Source organism: Heteronotia binoei, chromosome 10 (genome assembly GCF_032191835.1).
Source record: "Heteronotia binoei isolate CCM8104 ecotype False Entrance Well chromosome 10, APGP_CSIRO_Hbin_v1, whole genome shotgun sequence".
Lineage (NCBI taxonomy): Eukaryota > Metazoa > Chordata > Lepidosauria > Squamata > Gekkonidae > Heteronotia > Heteronotia binoei.
The window spans coordinates 96,443,828-96,466,788 of record NC_083232.1 but is presented as its reverse complement, the minus strand read 5'-3'; the positions used below and the strand labels follow the sequence as shown (position 1 = coordinate 96,466,788).

Genomic DNA, 22,961 nt, shown 5'->3' with positions numbered 1-22,961 from the left:
TGGACTCTTATCTGGGAGAATCGGGTTTGATTCCCCACTCCTCCACTTGCACCTGCTGGAATGGCCTTGGGTCAGCCATAGCTCTTGCAGGAGTTGTCCTTGAAAGGGCAGCTTCTGGGAGAGCTCTCTCAGCCCCACCCACCTCACAGGGTGTTTGTTGTAGGGGAGGAAGGTAAAGGAGATTGTAAACTGCTTTGAGATTTAGAGTGGAGGGCAGAATATAAATCCAATATTATCATCACAGTTCCGACTGTGATCTGCAGATATTGGCAAACAATGCTGATGCCATGAAACACTTTGATCCAGTCCTGCATACTACAGAAGAAGATGATATTGGATTTATATCCTGTCCTCCACTCCGAATCTCAGAGTCTCAGAGTGGCTCACAATCTCCTTTATCTTCCTCCTCCACAACAGACACCCTGTGAGGTGGGTGGGTCTGAGAGAGCTCTCCCAGAAGCTGCATTTTCAAGGACAGCTCTGCTAGAGCTATGGCTGACCCAAGGCTATTCCAGCAGGTGGAAGTGGAGGAGTGGGGAATCATACCCGGTTCTCCCAGATAAGAGTCCGCACACTTAAACACTACACCAAACTCGGTCAGGACTTAAAGTTGCCAACCTCCAGGCGGTGTCTGGAGAATTCCCACTATTACAACTAATCTCCAGGCAACGGAGATTGCTTGGGGAAAATGGCTGCTTTGGAGTGTGGGCTGTGTTGCATGATGACCCACGGAGGTCCCCCCCTCCCCGAACCCTGCCCTCCTCGGGCTCCACCCTCTAAATCCCAAGATATTTCTCAACCCAAAGCTAGCATCCCTTGTCCAGCTTGGCCAGGGGTCCTCAAACTTTTTAAATAGGGGGCCAGTTCCCTGTCCCTCAGACTGTTGGAGGGCCGGACTGCCGTTACTGTACAAGGCCGCGGGCCGTCAGTTCTCCGTCTTCTGCATCTCTCTCCCTTCCCCACACCACACACCCCGGCCTGGGAACTCACCTCACCTCGGTATCACCTCACACTCTGTCTCCGCCGCCTCAGCCCAGTGCCGGAAGTATGCATTGCTAACGCGAGTTTAGATCGAACGTCACTTCCGGTCTGATTTTGCCATAACCCGGCGGGCCGCATAAACGTCCTCAGCGGGCTGCATGTGGCCCGCGGGCTGTAGTTTGAGGACCCCTGAGCTTGGCTGTGATCACACAGACGAAACCATGCACTTTCCAGTCACTTTCGGTGCACTTTCCAACTGGATTTTACTGTGTGAACTGGCAGAATCCAACTGGGAAGTGCATTGGAAGTGGCTCAAAAGTGCATGATTTGCTTTTACAGTGCGTGACCGCAACACTTGAGGCACGGGGGGGGGGGGGGGGGGGGGGGGCGGGGCAGAGAAGGCAGTTCTTCCCTGGCCAGTTGGCAACCCCAGCTGTTTCAGGGCTGAAGGCCTCTAACATTTTCACTTCCAGGCTTCCAGATCTCCCCTCTGAGGAAGGAGCGACCCTGCAGCTGGCTTGCTCAAAGGCCTCCTTTGCTGTGCTGCAGCAGCATTCTAAAGCTCACCTGAAGCTTGTTGACTCAGAAGTAGGGCAGCCCATGGAGGCTCCTTCTCTTTGCCAGCAGCTGAAGGGAAGTGAGGACCTGCCTTGCTCTGATGAGCTTCAGCTGCCCATGGCCGCATTAAGGGGACAGGGTACTTGTCTCCTCAGGTTGCCATAGGGTTGCCAAGTCCAATTCAAGAAATATCTGGGGACTTTGGGGCTGGAGCCAGGAGACTTTGGGGGTGGAGCCAGGAGACATTAGGGGTGGAGACAAGATCAAGGCTGTGACGAGCATCATTGAACTCCAAAGGGAGTTCTGGCCATCACATTTAAAGGGACGGCACAACTTTTCAATTCCTTCCTTCCATAGGAAATAATGAAGGATAGGGGCACCTTCTTTTGGGGCTCATAGAATTGGACTCCCTGGTCCAATCTTTTTGAAACTTGGGGGGTATTTTGGGGAGAGGCACTAGATGCTATACTGAAAATTTGGTGCCTCTACCCCAAAAAACAGCCCCCCCCAGATACCCACAGTCAATTCTCCATGATTTTCTATGGGAATAAATCTCTATAGGGAATAACAGAGTTCCCAGCAGACCTTTCCCACCCCTCCCCCTGCTTTCTGACGACCCTGAAGCGGGGGGAGGGCCTCCAAACCCGGGGATCCCCTGCCCCCACCTGGGGATTGGCAACCCTAGGTTGCCAACTCCAGGTGGAACAGTCTGTGGAGATTTGGAGGGGGGATGGAATCAGGCCCGGCACTAGGGGTTCCTGCACCCCAGGCCAAATCCCACTTCTCCACCCCCAGAACCCATCCCAGTGTCATATTTGCACACGCTGTGTGCACATGCCCCGATGACATAATCAATGATGTCACTGCCACGCCCCCTGCCTTCGCGGAGGCCTCCCAAGGCTCGGGAGGCCTCAGTGAAGTCCGGAAGGCAGCAGGCGCAATCAGAGCTGGGCTCTGAGCTAGGGTTGCCAAGTCCAATTCAAGAAATATCTGGGGACTTTGGGGGTGGAACCAGGAGACTTTGGGGGTGGAGCCAGGAGACATTGGGGGCGGAGCCAAGATCAAGGGTGTGACAAGCATAATTGAACTCCAAGGGAGTTCTGGCCATCACACTTAAAGGGACAGCACACTGTTTTAAATGCCTTCCTTCCATAGGAAATAATGAAGGATGGGGCACCTTCTTTTGGGGCTCATAGAATTTAACCCCCTGGTCCAATCGTTTTGAAACTTGGGGGGTACTTTGGGGAGAGGCACTAGATACTATACGGAAAATTTGGTGCCTCTACCTCAAAAAACAGCTCTTCCAGAGCCCCCGAAACCTCCAGATCAATTCCCCATTATACCCTATGAAAATTGATCTCCACATAGGGAATAATGAAGTGCTCAGCAGACATTTCCCTCCCCCCTCCCCCCCCCATTTCAGGCGACTCTGAAGTGAGGGATTGGCCTCTCTACTCACGAGTTGCTGCCAACTTCTTCAAAGTAACACAGACACCCTATCCCAAGAGGAAGCCTCCGGAGGGGGAAAGGCACATGGTCCTCTGGGGGGCGGGGCTCCCCCCCGCCAGCCAGCTGACTGGGGGTGGGAAGGAGCCTGAAAAAGTGTTAGAACTCCTGCTGGGAGCTGGGGATTGGCAAGCCTACTCTGAGCACGCTAGCTGCCACGCCTCCCCGGCGAAATCAGGACGGCAGCAGGTGTGGGGCATGCGGAGACAGGGCGCCTCATGGCACCCTTAGGCCAGGTGGCGCCCCAGGCGGTCACCTACTTGGCCTACTCGTATGCACCGGCCCTGGGTGGAACCTGGGAAGCGCAGAGTTTGGGGAGGGGAGGGAGCTCTGCCGGGTATAAGGCCATAAAGTCCACCCTTCAAAGCATAGTTCTTTTCCCCCAGGGAGATCTGATTTCTGTTGTCTGGAGATCAACCTCAATTCTGGGACATCTCCAGGTCCTGCGTTAGGGTTGCCAATTCCCAGGTGGGTAAAACACACAACAAACACTGTGTAATTATATGCTGCAAATAAATGCTTTAAACATTTAACTTATACATTTCTTCATAATTCTTTGTAGACCGATCACTCTGCACAAACTTCTCATTAGCCCAAAGTACATAAACAAAATTCCAATAGTTGATACAACTCTGGATACTTGTAGAAATGTGGTGCCAAATTCTGCTGCCAATTCCTTCCTCCTTGCTGATAGACGCAGACAGTACCAGTAATTATGATTCCTTCCTGAGGTAGCAATCCTCAATCCAACAGGTACGGCTACGCGAATCCCAGGTTTAAATCGTGTTTCATTACCACTTCTATTTGACCATTTATCTTTCAACCCAGAACCATTTGTGCAAAAAAAGAAAGATTTTTAGGAAGCTGTTGTGAGCTGTAACCTAAGCACGGGTTCTGGATTGAAAGAAAAACGGCCAAGTAGAAGTGATAATGAAACACGATTTAAACCTGGGATTTATGTAGCCGTACCTGTTGGATTGAGGACTGCTACCTCAGGAAGGAATAATAATTACCGGTACTGTCTGCGTTTATCAGCAAGGAGGAAGTAATTGGCAGAATTTGGTACCACATTTCTACAAGTATCCAGAGTTGTATCAACTATTGGAATTTTGTTTATGGACTTTGGACTAATGAGAAGTTTGTGCAGAGTGATTGGTGTACAAAGAATTATGAAGAAATGTATAAATTAAATGTTTAAAGCATTTATTTGCAGCATATAATCACACAGTGTTTGTTGTGTGTTTTACTAATCTATACACTGTGGTTTCCGGTTTGTTTTATCCCCAGGTGTGGGCAGGGGATCCCCTGATGTGGAGGCCCTCCCCCCGCTTCAGGGTCATCAGAAAGCAGTGGGGGGAGAGGGAAATGTCTGCTGGGCACTCCATTGTTCCCTATGGAGACCGATTCCATAGGGTATAATGGAAAATGGATCTGCAGGAATCTGGGGCTTTGCAGGGACCTGTTTTTTTAGATATTTGCAGCAGAGCATCCAACACCTCTCCACAAAATACCCTCCAAGTTTCAAAAGGATTGGACCAGGGGGTCCAGTTCTATGAGCCTCAAAAGAAGGTGCCCCTATCCTTCATTATTTCCAGTGGAGGGAAGGCATTTAAAAGGTATGTGGTTCCTTTAAATGTGATGCCCAGAACTCCCTTTGGAGTTCAATTATGCTTGTCACAACCTTGCTCCTGGCTCCACCCCTAAAGTCTCCTGGCTCCACCCCAAAGTCTCCTGGCTCCACCCCCAAAGTCCCAAGACCATTAGAAGGTCATCCCTTAGAGGTCCCTCAAGAAAATACACATCCCAAATTGTACCTGTACCTCACAGCTACCACAGAGTCTCCTATCCAGTCTTCGTGCCCCACCAAATACCTTGAAATTTGACCCTCTATAGGTAGAACAACCTGTGATGGTGTCCATTGGAGCTGGAACGTCTGCCTCTTTGGAATGGTGGTCCTAGAACCAACGAGAGGAGTTGCTATGGTAACCAACTGACAAGGATATGGGTTGCCACTTGTTCTTTTGTGGGTGCTGCCATTGTTACCGTTGGCCTTCACAGAACCTAATCCAAGGGTGGCCAAACTTGCTTAATGGAAGAGCCACATAGAATAAACACCAAACCATAATCAATTAGCCATAATCAGTGTGGTCAGGACCTCCATTAGCCACAAGGTATAGAGCAGGGGTGGCCAAACTGTGGCTCTTTCACACCATATTGTGTGGCTCTCGGAGCCCCCACCGCCCCATCGGCCGGCTTGCAGAAAGCACTTGTCTCTTTAAATCACTTCTTCAAACCAAGCCAGTTGGCGGCTTGGAGAATGCATTCAAAGTTAGTTGCTTTCTTTTCACCTCTCCCTCCCTCCCTATCTCCTTCCTTCCTTCCTTCCCTCCAGCATCTGACATTCATGGGCCACAGTGGGAGGGCTCCTAGAGTGGACCTCCTGAGGGCACCTGGGTTTTGGCCTCTGTATAGGGTTGCCAGGTCCCTCCCAGCTTCCAGTGGGCGACCACATTGGGCTGGCGGGGGGAACCTCCCCTGACATCGCTGGAGCGATGGTACCTATGATACCTATTGTACCATAGAGTTTTCCCTCCCAAATGGCTAGTGTGTCAGGGAAAACCATAGAGTTCTCCGGAAACGCCTAGAATGGCCGCCACGCAACATCACTGACACGATGATGTCACTTCCGGGTGATATTATCGCGCTGGCAATGTTGGGGGAGGTTTCCTCTGCTGGCCCAATGTGGGCCGGTGGGTTGGGAACCTCCCAGGTGGGGGAAACTGCCCGGACCAGGGGCTTGGCAGCCCTGCCTCTGTACGACACAGAGTGTTGGACTGGATGGGCCATTGGCCAGATCCAGCATGGCTTCTCTTCTGTTCTTATGAATTGCTCTGATGTAATGTCAAATAGTGTGGTCCGAGTTCCCCCTTGCCAAACAAATGATGGCATTTTCCACCCAAGCTAGAATGTGCCCCCAGTCCCACGGGGAAACCACACACTTCTCAACCATGCTAAGGTAGATACTTCCTTCAATAGCTTTATCATAGTGAAGAGACTCCTCCTCTCCCAACACATAGAGACAGGTGTGGTTTTCTCCCCCACCAAGTTTATCAGGTTAGTTATTTATATCCTTTCCTTTGGATGTGGCTTTTGGCTCTCCCTTTTTTCTGTTATTAAGAGCCCCGTGGCGCAGAGTGGTAAAGCTGCAGTACTGCAGTCAGAGCTCCCTGCTCACGACCCAAGTTCAATCCCAGCGGAAGCTGGGTTCAGGTAGCATTCACCCTGGCAGGGGTGCATGCAGGAATTAGGGATGGGCACAAACTGGCTCATGAACGAAATTTCATGAATTTGGTCTCTTGCACACATATTGTGCACCACCCTGTCAGCTGGCTTGAAGAAGGCATTTCTCTCTTCAAATCACTTCTCCAAGTCAAGCGTACTGGCAGCTTGGAGAAAGCATTTAAAGTTGCTTTCTTTCCCCTTCTCCCATGTATTTGCCTTCCTTTCCTTCCCTCATTTGATGCTCATGTCTTAAGGCTCTCAAACATCTGACGTTTATTCTATGTGGCCCTTTTGTTAAGCAAGTTTGGCCACCCCTGTTTTAGCCAGCCACCATGTTTTCCACTTCCTAGGCAGCCTCTACAGAAAAACTCCATGTCTGTGTGGGCTATTAATCCCAGCTGAACACACGACAGTCCCTTCCTTCACAGAATCTGAACTGCAAACATTCTGCTGCAGCTGATTTCCTGAACACCAGGATATGTGGTGACATCACAACAGCCTAGCCAATCGGTGTCAGACCTCACCAATGTAAGCACGTTATAACAGATGGGACTTAGCTAATTACTTAGAATTTCATGGCTAATTGTTTGATGTGCTGTTTCACCAATAAGCTTTTGCAGGTCGATAGAAAGATCGCTGATTGTTCAGTGCATCAAGAACCGTCAAACAAGTTCTACACTGGAAACACCACAGGTACATTTTGAATTTTATTAATCTTTATTTACAATACTCTTCACGAACAACTAATTCTAGTTTACACATAATATCAATTGTAAAAAAAAGGCCATTCAATATCAAATCTCCAATACTTCATTTAAAAACGACACAAACGTTTGCCCCTTTTGTACAGGTACGGTTTTGCTCATATATACAACACTTAGAACACGGAGAATTTGGCAGAGTCTGAATTTCTGGATAGTGAAGAAGCCCTCGATTTCATCTATTTTTTTATTGCATGCAGAATTAAGACGTTCCAAAGTGTTCGTGACTTAATTGTAGCCAATTAAGTCATGAACACTTCGGAACGTCTTAATTTTGCATGCAATAAAAAAACAGATGAAATCGAGGGCTTCTTCACTACTCAGTCAACAACTCTAAAGAGCCGGGAGAACAGGAAGACAGTGTCACGCCAGAACTCATCTTGCCACTGAAAAAGAGTCCCTCAGAGGAGCTTCCGTATGGCCATATTATAAAACTTTCAATGACTGACAGCATGATAAGACAGCTGGATACTGTTTCTGATACGGATCCTTAAATACGTAATCTGCACCTGGGCCTTCAGAGCTCAGATATGCAACTGTTGCCAGAACGTCTTGCATGAGGTACGGTGCAAATTCCATGATACTAGTCGCTACGGGAGTTTACAATTTACAAATGTGCACATGCATTATTCCTTTGCAATCCTCGCCCACATAGAGGACACACTGAAATGCATACTATTGGATGGAACACTATAGAACATGTTAGTTTAAAGACATAAACCGCATGTCTGAGACTTCAGTTGTTGGCATTTGTAGGTTCTGGAGACTGAAGAAATTCGTAGGGGTCGTGGACCATGTCCTGTTGTTCTCCTACGCTTAGGTGAGAGGGACTCCCTGCATGAAAAATGATAAATTAACAGGATGATTTACCGCTACTTTAGAAATGTCAACGTTTTCTTTAAATTTACAATAACAAATTCACCAAGCCCAGTGAACTACAAACTGACTCATGTTCAGACCCTTCTATTAAGAAGTGTGAGACCAAAGATGGGTAGCAGCCAATGTTCCCTCTAAGCTGCAGGGTCTTGTGAGCAAAAATTCTACTTTGTGAGTTACCGGTATTAAAGTTGTGAGCTCCTGGCAATAAAGTTGTAAGCTGCTGCATAAATTATTGTGCTCTAGGGTTCTCCTTCCTGAGCGAAGACAAAAATCTGTGAGCTGGAGACTAAAAATCTGTGAGCTAGCTCACACTAACTCAACTTAGAGGGAACACTGGGAAGCATACCCTTTCCCAGGGGTGGAATTGTAGCAGGAACTCCTTTGCATATTAGGCCACACACCCCTGATGTAGCTAATCCTCCAAGAGCTTACAAGGTTCCTTTTTTGTAAGCTCTTGGAAGATTGGCTACATCAGGGGTGTGTGACCTAATATGCAAAGGAGCTCCTGCTAGAATTCCACCCCTGCCCTTTTCTGTGGTGGCCCCGAGGCCGTGGAAGAATTGCTCGAGGACAGTGCATCAGAGCCGTTCTTTTTAAAATTCTGAAGCATCAACGTATAACAAATCTATATGATTTAGGATTTTGATTGGTTTTCTGCCTGCGATTAGTCTTGTTTGTGAGTTTATCTCACAGTTGTGTTAATAACTGAATAGTCAGCTGTGTTGAATACAGCATAATGTGGACTCTGCATTTTAACTAAAAATAAATCGACGCCGAAGGGAACTCGGTCATCTTCGTTTGTCTATATTTTTGGCTTCCCCTTCCCTCAAGGACTTCAGGACCATCCATCTTCAAGGGGGCTATTTAATTTTTGCATTTGCAACAGTCCTGTGAGGTAGGTCCTTAAACCACAACTATTGGTGGTTGGTCTGCTCCTGATGGCAACGCATTCACCAGCCCGGAATCTCACCAATGGCTGAGTTTTTAAGGGAATGAAGGAAGTTCAGGGGGGTCACCCTCATTGTTCCCTCTAAGCTGAGTTAGTGGGAGCCAGCTCACCATTTTTAAGCCTCCAGCTCACATATTTTTGTCTCAGCTCAGGAAAAATAGCCCTAGAGCAGGGGTGGCCAACGGTCGCTCTCCAGATGTTTCTTGCCTACAGCTCCCCCAGGCGGCATGGCCAATGGCTGGGGTTGATGGGAGTTGTGGGCAAAATACATCTGGAGAGCTACCGTTGGCCACCCCTGCCCCAGAGCAAACTAATTGATGCAGGAGCTCACCACTTTAATGCCAGCAGCTCACAAAGTAGAATTTTTGCTCACAAAACCCCGCAGCTGAGAGGGGACACTGGTCACCGTGTAAAAAGGAGATTTACCTAGATGATGCTGATCTCGTTCTGAAGCGTTGGAGAGGGAACTGAGATTGGAGGAAGGCCTGGATCCCACCCGCTCGGTCTGAGCCTCGTGAAGATCCTGTAGGAGCTTTGTTGTTTCGTCCAAGTGCAAGTGATTGTCGTCATGATCGAGTTCCTTCTTCACTTTACCTGTGCGACAAACCACTGATTGTGAATTGGGGTTTTTTTTTATGAATGATCAGAAGAACCCGCTGTTTCCCTCTGCCCTATACATGTTCTTTTCACATTAAAGCCCCATGAAAATTTATTTACTTATTATTTTGTTAAGATTTTGATCCCGCCCTCTCTTGGATGCAGGGGCTCAGGGAGGCTTCCGGCAAATGGTAAAACAAAAATAGTTAAAAAACATGCTGCCGACTAAATTATAAAAGAATAATAATAATTTCCCCCCTCTAATTTTACCAGTACTTAAGTGGCAGTTCTCAGACGTAACTGGAAAGCAAGCATAGCCAGCTTCAAGAGGGGACTGGATAAGCATCTGGAGCAGAGGTCCATCAATGGCTATTAGCCACAGTGTACTGTTGGAACTCTCTGTCTGGGGCAAGTGATGCTCTGTGTTCTTGGTGCTTTCTCTTGCGTACAGTGTGAGGACTCTAGTGTCCTGGCCCCACCGATGGACCTCCTGATGGCACCTGGTTTTTTTGGCCACTGTCTGCCACAGAGTGTTGGACTGGATGGGCCATTGGCCTGATCCAACATGGCTTCTTGTATGTTCTTATGAAACTACTAGTGTCATCCTCAGCAGAGTGACACCTTTCTAAACTCACTGACTTCAGTGGACTCCGAAGAGTGGAACTGGGCTCAGGAGGGTCCTGTAGTGGTCTGGCCATTTGCTCTCCTGGTCTACATTATCTGCAGTTCCATTGTAAAACCAGTGACTGCCAAATGCATCAGACAAAACTGGAGTGGCAAGCCATCTTTAAATATAGAGAAAGTGGGCAGTGAGTTGGTATGTAGAGTCATGGGAATGTTTTTAGCCGATTAAAAGAATCACAAATTGGGGTCTGTGTTTGTTTGGTATCCTTAACTGGGCTGTAACAGCAGCGGAGGGTGATAAAAAGCAGACATGTCATAGGTGTGAATTGCCATAAATCTGGGTGTCATTCTGGCTTCTTAGTTGACACCCAGATTTATGGCAATTCACACCAATGACATATCTGCTTTTTATCACCCTCCACTGCTGTTACAGCCTAGTTAACAATACCAAACAAACAAACAAACACAGACCCCAATTTGTGATTCTTTTAATCTGCTAAAAACATTCCCATGACTCTACATACCAACTCACTGCCCACTTTCTCTATATTTAAAGATGGCTTGCCACTCCAGTTTTGTCTGATGAAGTCCGCTTAAGAGCATACGAAAGCCTACATTCTGAATAAAACTTTGTTGGTCTTAAAGGTGCCACTTGTCTACTGCTTTGTTCTATTGCTTCGGACCAACACGGCTGCCCGCTTGGATCTGCCAAATACATGTACACTCTTAAAAGAAATAATAAAATTGCTTTAGTCTGTCACTGATATTTAAAAGACTGCTGCCTGGATCTTAATGAGATGTCCTGTGAAACACAGAAGTTTAACGGAATACTTTCCAAGTCAGCGTGCCAAACGTAGCACTGGAAATTAGGGCTTTATTCAGGGTTTATGTTCCAGATCTGCTCTATGTTCAAAATCTACTGTTTTATAAAATGCCATCCAAAATTAACACAATAATCAAATGCACAAATTCATTAATTTATCTACCTTTATGTATGTTGTAAATATAAGCACCATTGCAAGTGTTAATTACTGCTTCTTGCATTAATCTACACAGATTATGCAAAAAGTGTTATATTGGACAGGGGTGGACGACCATTGTGGATCACTTTCAAAGATAACACTAACCTTATTTCAAAATACTGCACGTGTAATATAGCAGAAACGAGGACTAATGTAAAATACATTTTAGCATTTAACAGCTATTCTAGACAACACTAATTATTCTATACTTTCCGGCGACTGTTGGATTCTACTCCAGGGGTCCCTGACTTTTTTTGAACCTGTGGTCACCTTCAGAAGTCTGAGACAAAATGGCTGCCTCAGGAGGCGGAGCCACAAAATGGCTGCTGCAGCTTACCTTCAGTTGTACAGTGAAGAGCTTTGTGCTGCCAAAGGAACTGCACAGCCAATCAAGTGTACAATAGCCAATCAGAAACCTTGCTGGGCAAAGCCTCATCTGGCTCCACCCACTTTCTAAAAACACGTGGCGAGCACACAAAAAAAATTTATCGGTGGGCACCATGTTGGAGACCCCTACTTTCCTCAATTAAAATAAGCCAACACATCCAGTCTCTTAAAAGGGTGAAGCATATTTTTGAGAGGCTAGAGGTATCTCAATGCTTCTTAGGCTGTGAACTACTTTACTCTGTTAGTGCACACCAACTGTATAACTTCTCTAACTAGCACCAAACTAATGTTGTATTAACAGACTTGTAGCTGCGCCATGTTCGGCTGGCCCTAGAAGAAACCAAGTCCTGCAGCACACTACTGAAGTGTACCTTCCACGCTTGACAACATCATGACAACAACCTACCCAACGAGCTCAACATGGATATATCAAGCGATACATCGTACGGCTTCATGGATAGAAAATCCAAAACAGAACTGGTACTGTCTCCAATGGATTCTCCGATCTGAGAAAAAAACAGAAAGGATCTCAGTTATCAAGATATCAGCTACAAAACCTTTGTAATGGTGGAATTGCTGGTGCTTCAAAATGGCCTTTTCTCCTAACAGTAAGTATAACCTCGAGCAGGACGATCTGCGAAATGCATGACTTTGGCAGTCAAAACACACGATTAGGAGGCCAGTTTCAGCACAACCTTCCGGTGCCAAAATCTATGCAGTGTTCTCTGTTTGAAGGCATCCTCAGTTGTTAAGGAGAGCGAAGAATGGATTTTGGGGGCGGATGTCTGACCTGGCAAGCCTTTACCAGAAGGTTTTAAGCTTTTCTCTCTAGGGAGAGAACAGGCAGGGAGGGGAAAGGCAGTTCAGTGTCAAAGTCAGCTACCTCTTAAGAAATGCTAACAGGTCCAGCTACGGACAATAAGATGGTCTAGTCTCCCCTCCCCTCCTAGTGGAGAACAGAGATTTGGAGGTTTTTAATACTAGGACTTCAGGAAGAAAGCTCTGGGTGGAGACTTCAGGAAAAGCCTCTCTGACCCAGCTTGACCTGGTCAGGGGGTGGGGAAAGAGAACTGGTAAAAACTCCTTGCAAGGAGGAGGGGTCTTTTGGTGCTGATTCCATCAAGATAGAACTCTTAACTGAGGTCTGGAAGAGGAGGCCATTGCCATGTGCTGGCCTGGGCAGCTGAAGGGAACTAAAAGGTAATGGAGCCTCTGGAAGATGATATTGGATTTCTATCCCGCCCTCTACTCTGAATCTCAGAGTCTCAGAGCGGCTCACAATCTCCTTTACCTCCCCCCGCCCCCCACAACAGACACCCTGTGAGGTGGATGGGGCTGAGAGAGCTCTCACAGAAGCTGCCCTTTCAAGGACAACTCCTATGAAAACTATGGCTGACCCAAGGCCATACCATCAGCTGCAAGTGGAGGAGTGGGGAATCAAACCCGGTTCGCCCAGATAAGACTCTGTGCACTTAGAAACTACACCAAACTGGCTGAGATCTGTAACATTCTAAGAGTAATCTGTAACATTCTAAGCTAAGGAGCCTGTCCTATATTCTAATATCTGATAGGGCACGTGTAGAGAGAGGGACAGAGGAATTGTGTTTTACCCATTTCTTTTGAATCCCTTGCTCAATCTGGCGCCGTGCTAAAAGAATGCTGGTGAATATTTTCTCTTCAATAAATGCTTTATAACTTTTGATGCTGGGAGTGGTTCTCTGTACCACGCAGGCCTCCAGCATCTTGGAGATGCTATTTTAAAAGTAGCACCTGTGGAGAGGGAGGGGGGGGGTCAGGTGGCAAGTGGCTATTCCCCCATTGGTGCGCAAGACAGGAAATGGTCCCTGTGGGCAGCAGGAGACCCAGAGGCAAAGCTCAGAAGTTGGGAATCCTGACCCTCCCAGAAGGCAATTCCTACACGGGTCAGGTGGTTGTGGCAGGTTACTGGAGGGAAAGAAAAGGCTCTCCGGAGGTTGGGAAAACCTCAGAGGGCATGACAGGCCAGAGCAGCGCTGTTCCACCAAAGGAGAAATGCTTCAAGAGACATGGACAGTCACATCCAATCATGTCTTCACACGTATCCTGGAAAACATTCCAAATGAGCCTTAATGATGCTCAATTTGCACTTCATCGCTTCACTGAAAGTTAATGAGTTTCTTTTCTCTGCTCTTTCTCCAAGAGCTCAGGGCACTTTTCACTCAATTATGACACTTTAGTCTCAGAGCCACCCTAAGAAATAAGCCGTGCTTGGTACCTTTCCGAGGGCACCAAGCGATACTCTCTCCAAGTTGTTGACTCTTGTGAGCAAAAATTCTACTTTGTGAGCTGCTGGCAATAGAGCTGTGAGCTACTGCTTAAGTTAGTTTGTTCTGGGGCCATCCTTCCTGAGCTAAGACAGAAAGGTGTGAGCCAGAGGCTAAAAAGCTGTGAGCTGGCTTACACTAACTCAGCTTAGAGGGAACACTGGCACCAAGTGAGCTCCGTGGGCAAAAGGATTTGAATCTGGACTAGTCTGGTTCCAATGTGCCAGTTCTATCCAGGACAACACAGCAGCCTTCTCAATGACACGGAGCTTTTCTGAGATAAGAACATAAGAACATAAGAGAAGCCATGTTGGATCAGGCCAGCGGCCCATCAAGTCCAACACTCTGTGTCACACAGTGGCAAAAAATGTTATATACACACATACACTGTGGCTAATAGCCACTGATGGACCTGTGCTCCATATTTTTATCTAAACCCATCTTGAAGGTGGCTATACTTGTGGCCGCCACCACCTCCTGTGGCAGTGAATTCCACATGTTAATCACCCTTTGGGTGAAGAAGTACTTCCTTTTATCCGTCTTCACCTGTCTGCTCAGCAATTTCATCGAATGCCCACGAGTTCTTGTATTGTGAGAAAGGGAGAAAAGTACCGTATTTTTCGCTCCATAAGATGCACCTGAGCATTAAACGCACCTAGTTTTTAGAGCCGTTTGTGTGAATTTATAGGCATTTGTGTGAATTTTTTGCAGTATTCGCTCCTTAAGACGCACACACTTTCCCCTCCACTTTTTTGGGGGGGAAAAGTGAGTCTTATGGTGCAAAAAATACTGTACTTCTTTCTCTACTTTCTCCATTCCATGCATTATCTTGTAAACCTCTATCATGTCACCCCGCAGTCGACGTTTCTCCAAGCTAAAGAGTCCCAAGCGTTTCAACCTTTCTTCATAGGGAAAGTGCTCCAGCCCTTTAATCATTCTAGTTGCCCTTCTCTGCACCTTCTCTAAAGCTATAATATCCTTTTTGAGGTGCGGCGACCAGAACTGCACACAGTACTCCAAATGAGACCGCACCATCGATTTATACAGGGGCATTATGATACTGGCTGATTTGTTTTCAATTCCCTTCCTAATAATTCCCAGCATGGCATTGGCCTTTTTTATTGCAAACGCACACTGTCTTGACACTTTCAGTGAGTTATCTATCATGACCCCAAGATCTCTCTCTTGATCAGTCTCTGCCAGTTCACACCCCATCAACTTGTATTTGTAGCTGGGATTCTTAGCCCCAATGTGCATTACTTTGCACTTGGCCACATTGAACCGCATCTGCCACGTTGACGCCCACTCACCCAGCCTCAACAGATCCCTTTGGAGTTCCTCACTATCCTCTCTGGTTCTCACCACCCTGAACAATTTAGTGTCATCCGCAAACTTGGCCACTTCACTGCTCACTCCCAACTCTAAATCATTTATGAACAAGTTAAAGAGCATGGGACCCAGTACCGAGCCCTGCGGCACCCCACTGCTTACCGTCCTCCACTGCGAAGACTGCCCATTTATACTCACTCTCTGCTTCCTATTACTCAGCCAGTTTTTGATCCACAAGAGGACCTGTCCTTTTACTCCATGATTCTCAAGCTTTCTAAGGAGCCTTTGATGAGGAACTTTATCAAAAGCTTTCTGGAAGTCAAGGTAAACAACATCTATCGGGTCTCCTTTGTCCACATGTTTGTTCACCCCCTCAAAGAAATGCAACAGGTTAGTGAGGCAAGATCTTCCCTTGCAGAACCCATGCTGAGTCTTCCTCAATAACCCGTGTTCATCAATGTGCCTACTCATTCTGTCCTTTATAATGGTTTCTACCAACTTTCCCGGTATTGAAGTCAGACTGACTGGCCTGTAATTTCCCGGATCTCCTCTGGAACCTTTTTTAAAGATGGGGGTGACATTTGCTACCTTCCAGTCCTCAGGAACGGAGGCAGATTTCAATGAAAGATTACAGATTTTTGTTAGAAGATCCACAAGTTCAACTTTGAGTTCCTTCAGAACTCTTGGATGTATGCCATCCGGACCCGGTGACTTATTAGTTTTTAATTTGTCTATCAGTTGTAGGACCTCCTCATTTGTCACCTCAATCTGACTCAGGTCTTTCAACACCCCTTCCAAAATTAGTGGTTCTGGGGCGGGCAAAAAGTTCTCGTCTTCTACAGTGAAGACGGAGGCAAAAAATTCATTTAGCTTTTCAGCCATTTCCCTATCCTCCTTCAGTAATCCTTTTACCCCATGGTCATCCAAGGGCCCCACTGCCTCCCTGGCTGGTTTCCTACTTCTAATATATTTGAAGAAAGTTTTATTGTTGGTCTTTATGTTTTTTTGCAATATGCTCCTCATAGTCCCTTTTTGCCTGCCTGATCACAGTCTTGCATTTGATTTGCCACAGCCTGTGTTCCCTTTTACTAATCTCACTTGGTCTGGTTTTCCACCGCTTAAAGGAGTCCTTCTTACCTTTTACAGCTTCCATTACTTTGTTTGTTAACCACGCAGGCCTTTTCTTATGCCTGTTTGTGCCTTTCCTAACTTGTGGTATGTATTTTATCTGCGCTTCTAGGATTATAGTTTTAAATAGCGTCCAAGCTTCCCCAAGGGTTTTGACCGTATGTACCTTTCCTTTCAGTTTCTTCCTCACATGCCTCCTCATCTCAGTGTATTTACCCCTTTTAAAGTTAAACGTGGTTGTGGTGGTCTTTTTGGACAACTCCCTATTTATACAAACGGTGAAATCAATAACATTATGGTCACTGCTCCCAAGCGGCGCAATCACTTTTACATCTCTCACCAAGTCTTGGGCATTACTTAGGACCAAATCCAGGATCGCCCCACCCCTGGTAGGTTCTGAGACCATCTGCTCCATAGCACAGTCATTGAGAGCATCAAGAAACTCAATCTCTTTCTCTCGACCAGAACACATATTGACCCAATCAATCTGCGGGTAGTTAAAATCACCTATTACAACACAGTTTTTACGTTTAGCCGCTATCTTTAAGCCTTCCATCATATTATAATCGTCCTCTCTCTTTTGATTTGGTGGGCGATAACAAACTCCCATAGTTAAATTTCCTTTTGGGCCCTCTATTTCAACCCAAAGCATTTCTAAAAGTGAATCTAATTCTCTGATCTCAGCCTTACTGGACCGTATATCCTCTCTGACATACATGCTAATCAAAAGGCCGTGACAAACATGAGAAAAGGAAGCCGCTGAGTTCCATTTCTGCATTTGTTGCTCAGCCACATCCTCTTCAAGCTGTGAGTGATTATCTTACCGCGCTTTGCTTGGGCGCATCTGGGCAGGTATTGCGCAACTTGTGCTCTTCTTTTATGAGCACTGCTGGCACCTAGAAGACCAAAACAGGTACAGGTCATTAGGAATTCACAGTCTGTTTCCTCCTCTCCTGATTTTATATTCTATCTTTATTTACTTTATTTGTTTGCTGGTTTATTTATTTATTTTAGCCCGCCTTCCCACAGAACAGGCTCAGGGTGGGTTACATCATAAAAACAATCAACAATAAAAAACAATAAATTTGTTTAAAATATATAAAATCTAAAACTACTGAGGGACAATAGAGACTAAAATGTCAGGTTCTGCCTCACAGGCATGGCCTCTTGTCCAGGTCCAGCAGGTCTTATAGCACTGTGATGGAATGAGGGGGGAAGGCCGGTTACAAGTGACGTCCACTGCCTCAACTGAAAGCCTGGTGAAAGAGCTCTGTTTTACAGGCCCTGTGGAATTGGAGCAGATCCTGCAGGGCCCGGATCTCCAGGGGGAGCTCATCCCACTGGGCAGGGGCCAGGGCTGAAAAGGCCCTGGCCCTCGTGAGGCCAGGTGGATGTCTCTGAGGCCGAGTATTACCAAAAGTTGTTGGGTTGCTGATCGTAAAGATCGTACCTTTATTTACTTTATTTATGGTCCACCTCTCACACCTGGGCTCAAGGCGGATTACCCAGACTGAGTCAATACAACCAACAGGAAGGGAGGTGCAATAAACAATGCATGAGGATGAGGGTTGTAGAACCAATTAGAAACCTAAAAGCAAAACTAAAGCGAAACCTAAGTATTAAATGCCACATTAAATGATGCAACAATTACACAGCAGAGTCCTAATATAGCTAGCTATGCATAGCAGTGTAGACCACAGTCCTTAATAATTTATCTAAGCAATTTTGTGCATCATTTTGTACACTGCAACCCGACGGCCTGTGTAGAAAAGCCCTCTTAAAGAACTGTTTTGCACGCTTTGTGGAAAGCCAAGAGAGTGCAATTATCCCTCTTGACCTCCTCAGGCAGGCTGTTCCATAAGGTGGGAGCTACCACACAGAAGGCACGTTTTGTAAGGCCACCAGTCTTGGGACAGTTGTTAATTTTGCCCATCTGAAGGTTAGTTCCTGCAGAAGGCCCTGCTCGGAGCAGCAAAGTTGTCGTGGCAGAGCATATGAGATCTTTTGCCACTGGTAATAACTTTTTTTCAATTTCTAAAGAAGATCCCAGAAATTACAAAAAGAGAACATTTCCCCCCACAAAATAACCACAGAACAAATAAACACAAACCCAATCCTTAATTTCTGTGTAAATCCAAGAAAGGGTGGCTCTACATTTGCGTGTCTTATGACTTACTTTGACTTCATCTGGTGGCTTCACTGGAATGTTCCTCCTCTGAAAAATTACATTAAAAACAATTCAGCAAAGGAACAAACTTTCTGCCACTTTCCTTCTTGATGCTTTATGACGACTGTCACTCAACAGTAGACTTATTTGGTGTACATGGAATATTATTTATTTATTTATTCGAGATTTATATCCCGCCCTTCCCACAAGTGGCTCAGGGCGGCTTCCAAAAATTGATCAAACATGAAAATTAAACAATTTTAAGTATAAAAACAATTAAATATTTAAGCAATTAAAACCTTAAAAACCAATAACATTTCAATTACATATAAACAGACGGCTGGCCAAGTTACATCAAGTTTTCATCCTAGCTAGGTGTAAGCTAGCCATAAGAGGGTCGTCTTACAGGCCCCGCGGAACTGAACCAGGTCCCGCAGGGCCCTCACCTTACTGTTATTACTGCTAAAAGAACTATTTCAAGCAACTGTTTTTTTAAAAAAACTATGGCAACTTGGGACAGAAAACAGGAACAGTATCTTTGAATGAATATGGGCCATTTTTAAAAAGTCAACTGACATTTTTTTTTTAAAGGAAGCACGGGGATAGAGGTGACCTTATACAAACTGCAGATTTGGACCAGAAGGCAGAAAAACAGTTTTTAAGCAACTCTCCCCAACACTGCCATTGAGGGGTGGACTGAGAAGCAAAAAGAGCTCTGGAAAGGGACCTGCCCCCTAGCCCTTCCCCTAAAAGAGGGCGGAGAAAAAGATGGCTGTGAGGGACTCAGGAACTTAGCCTGAGAGCTGGGGAACAGGCTTGCAGCTATTGGCTGGAACGTTGCCCTAGCAACAAAAAAGTATCCATATGAGGCTTGCTTAGCAGTAAATCACTTCAGTTTTGGAGTCTTCGGTGAGGAGTCTTCGTGTTAGGTCTTCAAAGAAGGGGTCTGAAGGGAAGACTGTGGGCTTAGGCCAGTCAGTTGTAAAGGCAACTGGACAAGGGGCCTGAGAGCAGTCAGAGAGGCTGGGCTCCTTGTGAGAGACAGAACTACGTAGTCTCTGTCTGAAAGAGAGAGTTTTCAGGCAGTTCGAAATTCTCGGAGGGAGATTTTGCCAGCACATCAGGCAATCTCCGTGTACAAACTAGATCACACAAAGACACACTGAAGGGAGAACTGGATTCTGGTGGTCAGTAGGGTTACCCAAGACTCAGACCAGAAGACTAGCTGTGGGGCTGAGACAAATCAGTATTGAGGGGTGTGAGTCCTGAAAGTTAGCTAGTGGAGTGTCTGTGAAGGGGAATATACTCGCACCAGTCAGGAGTTCTATAGGTGTGTGAGAGGAGTGATTGTAGTTTGTTGCTTTTATGATTAAAGTAGCCAGAGAACAGGGCTGTTGCAACTGAACTAACAGCATTCTGAGTGCCCAGAAGACATAGCCTGCCTGGAGAATCGAGTAGGATTCTGAAGCCTGCCTGTTTGTTATGTTAAAGATCTTCTGCTGAAGTTATTGTAACATTTTACCACAGCCTGCCCAATCTCTGTGAAGTGATATTTGACAATTCAGCCATCCATCTGCCTGCCAACTGATTCTTTGTTATTGATTAGTTATAATCCCTCTTTTTTTGATCCCTCTCCCTTGCCTTTTGTTATCTAATAAATATTTTTGTGGGTTTTGAATTTTAAAACCGTCTGGTGCCTATTATTTTGGGGAGTCTGACAGGATTTCTGTGAGTGTGACTGAGGGAAGGTGACTGGGGAGAAATTTAAAGTGGTCGCCCTCCCAAGTAGGCTAAGACCGGGTCCTTCACAATGGCTCTTTGGCTGCCATGGCAACCAACCAGCTTATACTTTCAAAAGTGCCCTTGACTTGTGAGGTGCCCATTTAGAAGCAGCATTTCCTTCTCTTGCCTCTGCTCAGTAGGTGGCTGCCACTTCCCTCCTTGCCCTCTCCTCCAGTGGGGAGACTGGTCAGGACACACATAGGGTGGAAGCCCTACTGCTGCCATCCGGCCTGGTGAAAAATGTCCTCTCCCTTGAAATGCCCACTCAATGGGCTGTTAACAGGCCACAAAAAGCTTCAGTGGCCCATTTCCACACCTTCAAGCAACCACAGAAAAAACCAAGAGTCCAGCAGCACTTTCAAGGCTAGTTCTCATTTATTTAATTTTATTTATATCCCGCCCTCCCCACCGAAGGCAGGCTCAGGGCGGCTCACAGGTTGGGGTCAAACAACGACCGAACAAGATAAAACGACGATAAAACATAAAAACAATGATAAAAACATGAATACCAAAAGGTGGTAGTACAATAATTCATACAAACATTTCGATGTTAAGTTTTCGATGATAACTGGAACTGGTATTAGGTGTTCCAAAGAGACCCCAGATTGTCATAGCATGGTAAGAAATCCAGAGTGATGTTTAAGTTTCTGGTTTAAGGGCCTAATCCATTGCTGTAGAAGTTACCATTATGGGAACGTATGGTGGAAGAGTGCCATTTTACAGGCCCTGCGGGACTGTGGAAGCTCTCGCAGGACCCTAACCTCCGCTAACTCATTCCACCAGCTAGGGGCAGCAACGGAAAAGGCCCTGGCTCTAGTTGACTGGAGCCTAACTTCCCTGACGCTGGGAACTGTCAACAGGTTTTGAGATCCGGACTGAAGTGCTCGCTGGGGCATATATGGGGAAAGGCAGTCCCTAAGGTATGCAGGACCTTGGCCGTATAGGGCTTTAAAGGTTATGGTTTAAAAGTTTTATTAGTTTTCAGAATAAGGGGAAACAGGTAAAAGGGAAGTAGAAAGCAAAAGGAAAAAGAACCATTCAGAATGACACTTATAGTACATTCTGCATGAACTTAAATCTTTTTTTTAAAAAAGTAATGACAATTTTTGCTCACTTTACACTTATTTTCATAATCTATTAAAAAGAAAAAAATCTCATACGATCGTAAATCAAATCTAGAGACATCTTTATGAACTATTACCTCTCTATATAGAATATATAACTTTGGAGATATAATAAAAATATGAGTTTACACCACAAAGCCTTACACGTCTAGCCAGGCATATAGCTTCTCCCAACATTTCCTTGCATCCTCCTTCGACTTCCCCACCAACAGCTGAGATAAGTAGTCTGATTCTGCCGTCTCCAGAATTTTGCTCATCAGATCAGATCTGGAGGGAATGTCCTGAAGCTTCCATTTCTGTGCCAAAAGAATTCTAGCTGCCTTGCTGAAATGGACAATTAAGTGTCTCATCTCCTTTGTATATGTGTTTGGCAAAGTTTTCAATAAAAAAAGTTCTGGTTTGAAATGAATCTGTGTCTTCAAAATTTTTTGTAATAACTCATGAGCCATCTTCCAAAAGTATAAATGATCCCACCTGCTTTTCACATTTCCAACACTTATTTGACATATTATGATACATCTTTGCAAGTTTCTGAGGAGTTATATATCACCTATAAAACATTTTGTACTGATTTTCTTTATAGGCTACCGATCTAGTCATTTTAATATTAGATTTCCATAACACTTCCCATTCATCTAACATGATACTACGGCCCAGATTTTTAGCCCAGTCCTTCACAATCTCATCTTGCATTCTCATTTGTAGTAAGAATATATCTTCGAAATTAGTTTCTCTTGAGGACCCAAAAATATTTTGTCAAATGCATAGTATTCTTTATTAAAACCCATTATTTTATCTTTGGCATATCTGGATTCCACCAACTCATTTTTAATACCAATATCTTCCAATTCTTCTTTCGATTTCAAACCATTATCCTTTGTCAACGGATCTTCATATTTATATAGCTGGTTTGATTTTATAAGATTTGGTGGGGTAAATACTTCAACTGGAGAGACCCATTTCGGGATTTTCTGATAAATTTTGGGTTTCAGCCATGACCAAACCTGGTATAAGGATTTCCTAAACCAGTGATTTTTAAAATATGAGTGACCTTCTAATCTTTGATATGTAAGCATGCCAGCCCATAGTAAGGTCGTGTCCCTCTAACAATAACTGTCTTCTATCACTTAGAAGTGCCCAATCTCTTACCCAGGATAGTACTGAAGCTTTGTAATAGAGTTGCCAATCTGGCAAAGCCAAACCTGCTCTTGTGTCAGCGTCTTGGAGTGTTTTTAATTTGATTCTTGGTTTTGTTCTTTTTCCGTATAAATCCCGAGATCAATTTATTCCTCTCTTGAAAAAAGGCATTAGTCAGAAACATTGGTATAGTCTGGAATAAAAATAACAATCTTGGTAGAATATTCATTTTTATGGAGCCTATTCTTCCCATCAAATGATATATTCAGATCTTGCCATTTTTCCAAGTCTTTTCTAATCTCTACAAGTAATTTATCATAATTGTCCATCTTCAAATTACTACATTTATTCAAGATGTAGATACCCAAGTATTTCACTTTTTTTTCCATGCAGAAAAGCTGATTTTTGTTGAAAATACTGAATTGCTTCTGTTGTCATATTTTTG

The 22,961-nt window shown here is 45.3% G+C and overlaps 2 protein-coding genes across 4 annotated transcripts in view; both read right to left on the bottom strand.

Moving 5' to 3' along the window:
- The window catches only part of LOC132578361 (palmitoyltransferase ZDHHC11-like), a 67,749-nt gene extending 66,059 nt beyond the window's left edge, over positions 1-1,690 (bottom strand). The window contains exon 1 of the mRNA XM_060248305.1: positions 1,549-1,690. The gene's annotated coding sequence lies outside the window, so the exon portion shown is untranslated. The remainder of the gene's footprint in view (positions 1-1,548) is intronic.
- A 5,331-nt stretch (positions 1,691-7,021) lies between these two features.
- The window catches only part of BRD9 (bromodomain containing 9), a 41,249-nt gene continuing 25,309 nt past the window's right edge, over positions 7,022-22,961 (bottom strand). For all 3 annotated transcript variants that reach the window (XM_060247806.1, XM_060247807.1, XM_060247808.1), the window contains exons 13-17: positions 18,483-18,521; positions 17,131-17,202; positions 11,953-12,052; positions 9,343-9,510; positions 7,022-7,922 (exon numbers count right to left, since the gene is read on the bottom strand). In XM_060247806.1, coding sequence (XP_060103789.1) covers positions 7,825-7,922; positions 9,343-9,510; positions 11,953-12,052; positions 17,131-17,202; positions 18,483-18,521 — 477 coding nt within the window. In that variant the 3' untranslated portion in view covers positions 7,022-7,824. The remainder of the gene's footprint in view (positions 7,923-9,342; positions 9,511-11,952; positions 12,053-17,130; positions 17,203-18,482; positions 18,522-22,961) is intronic.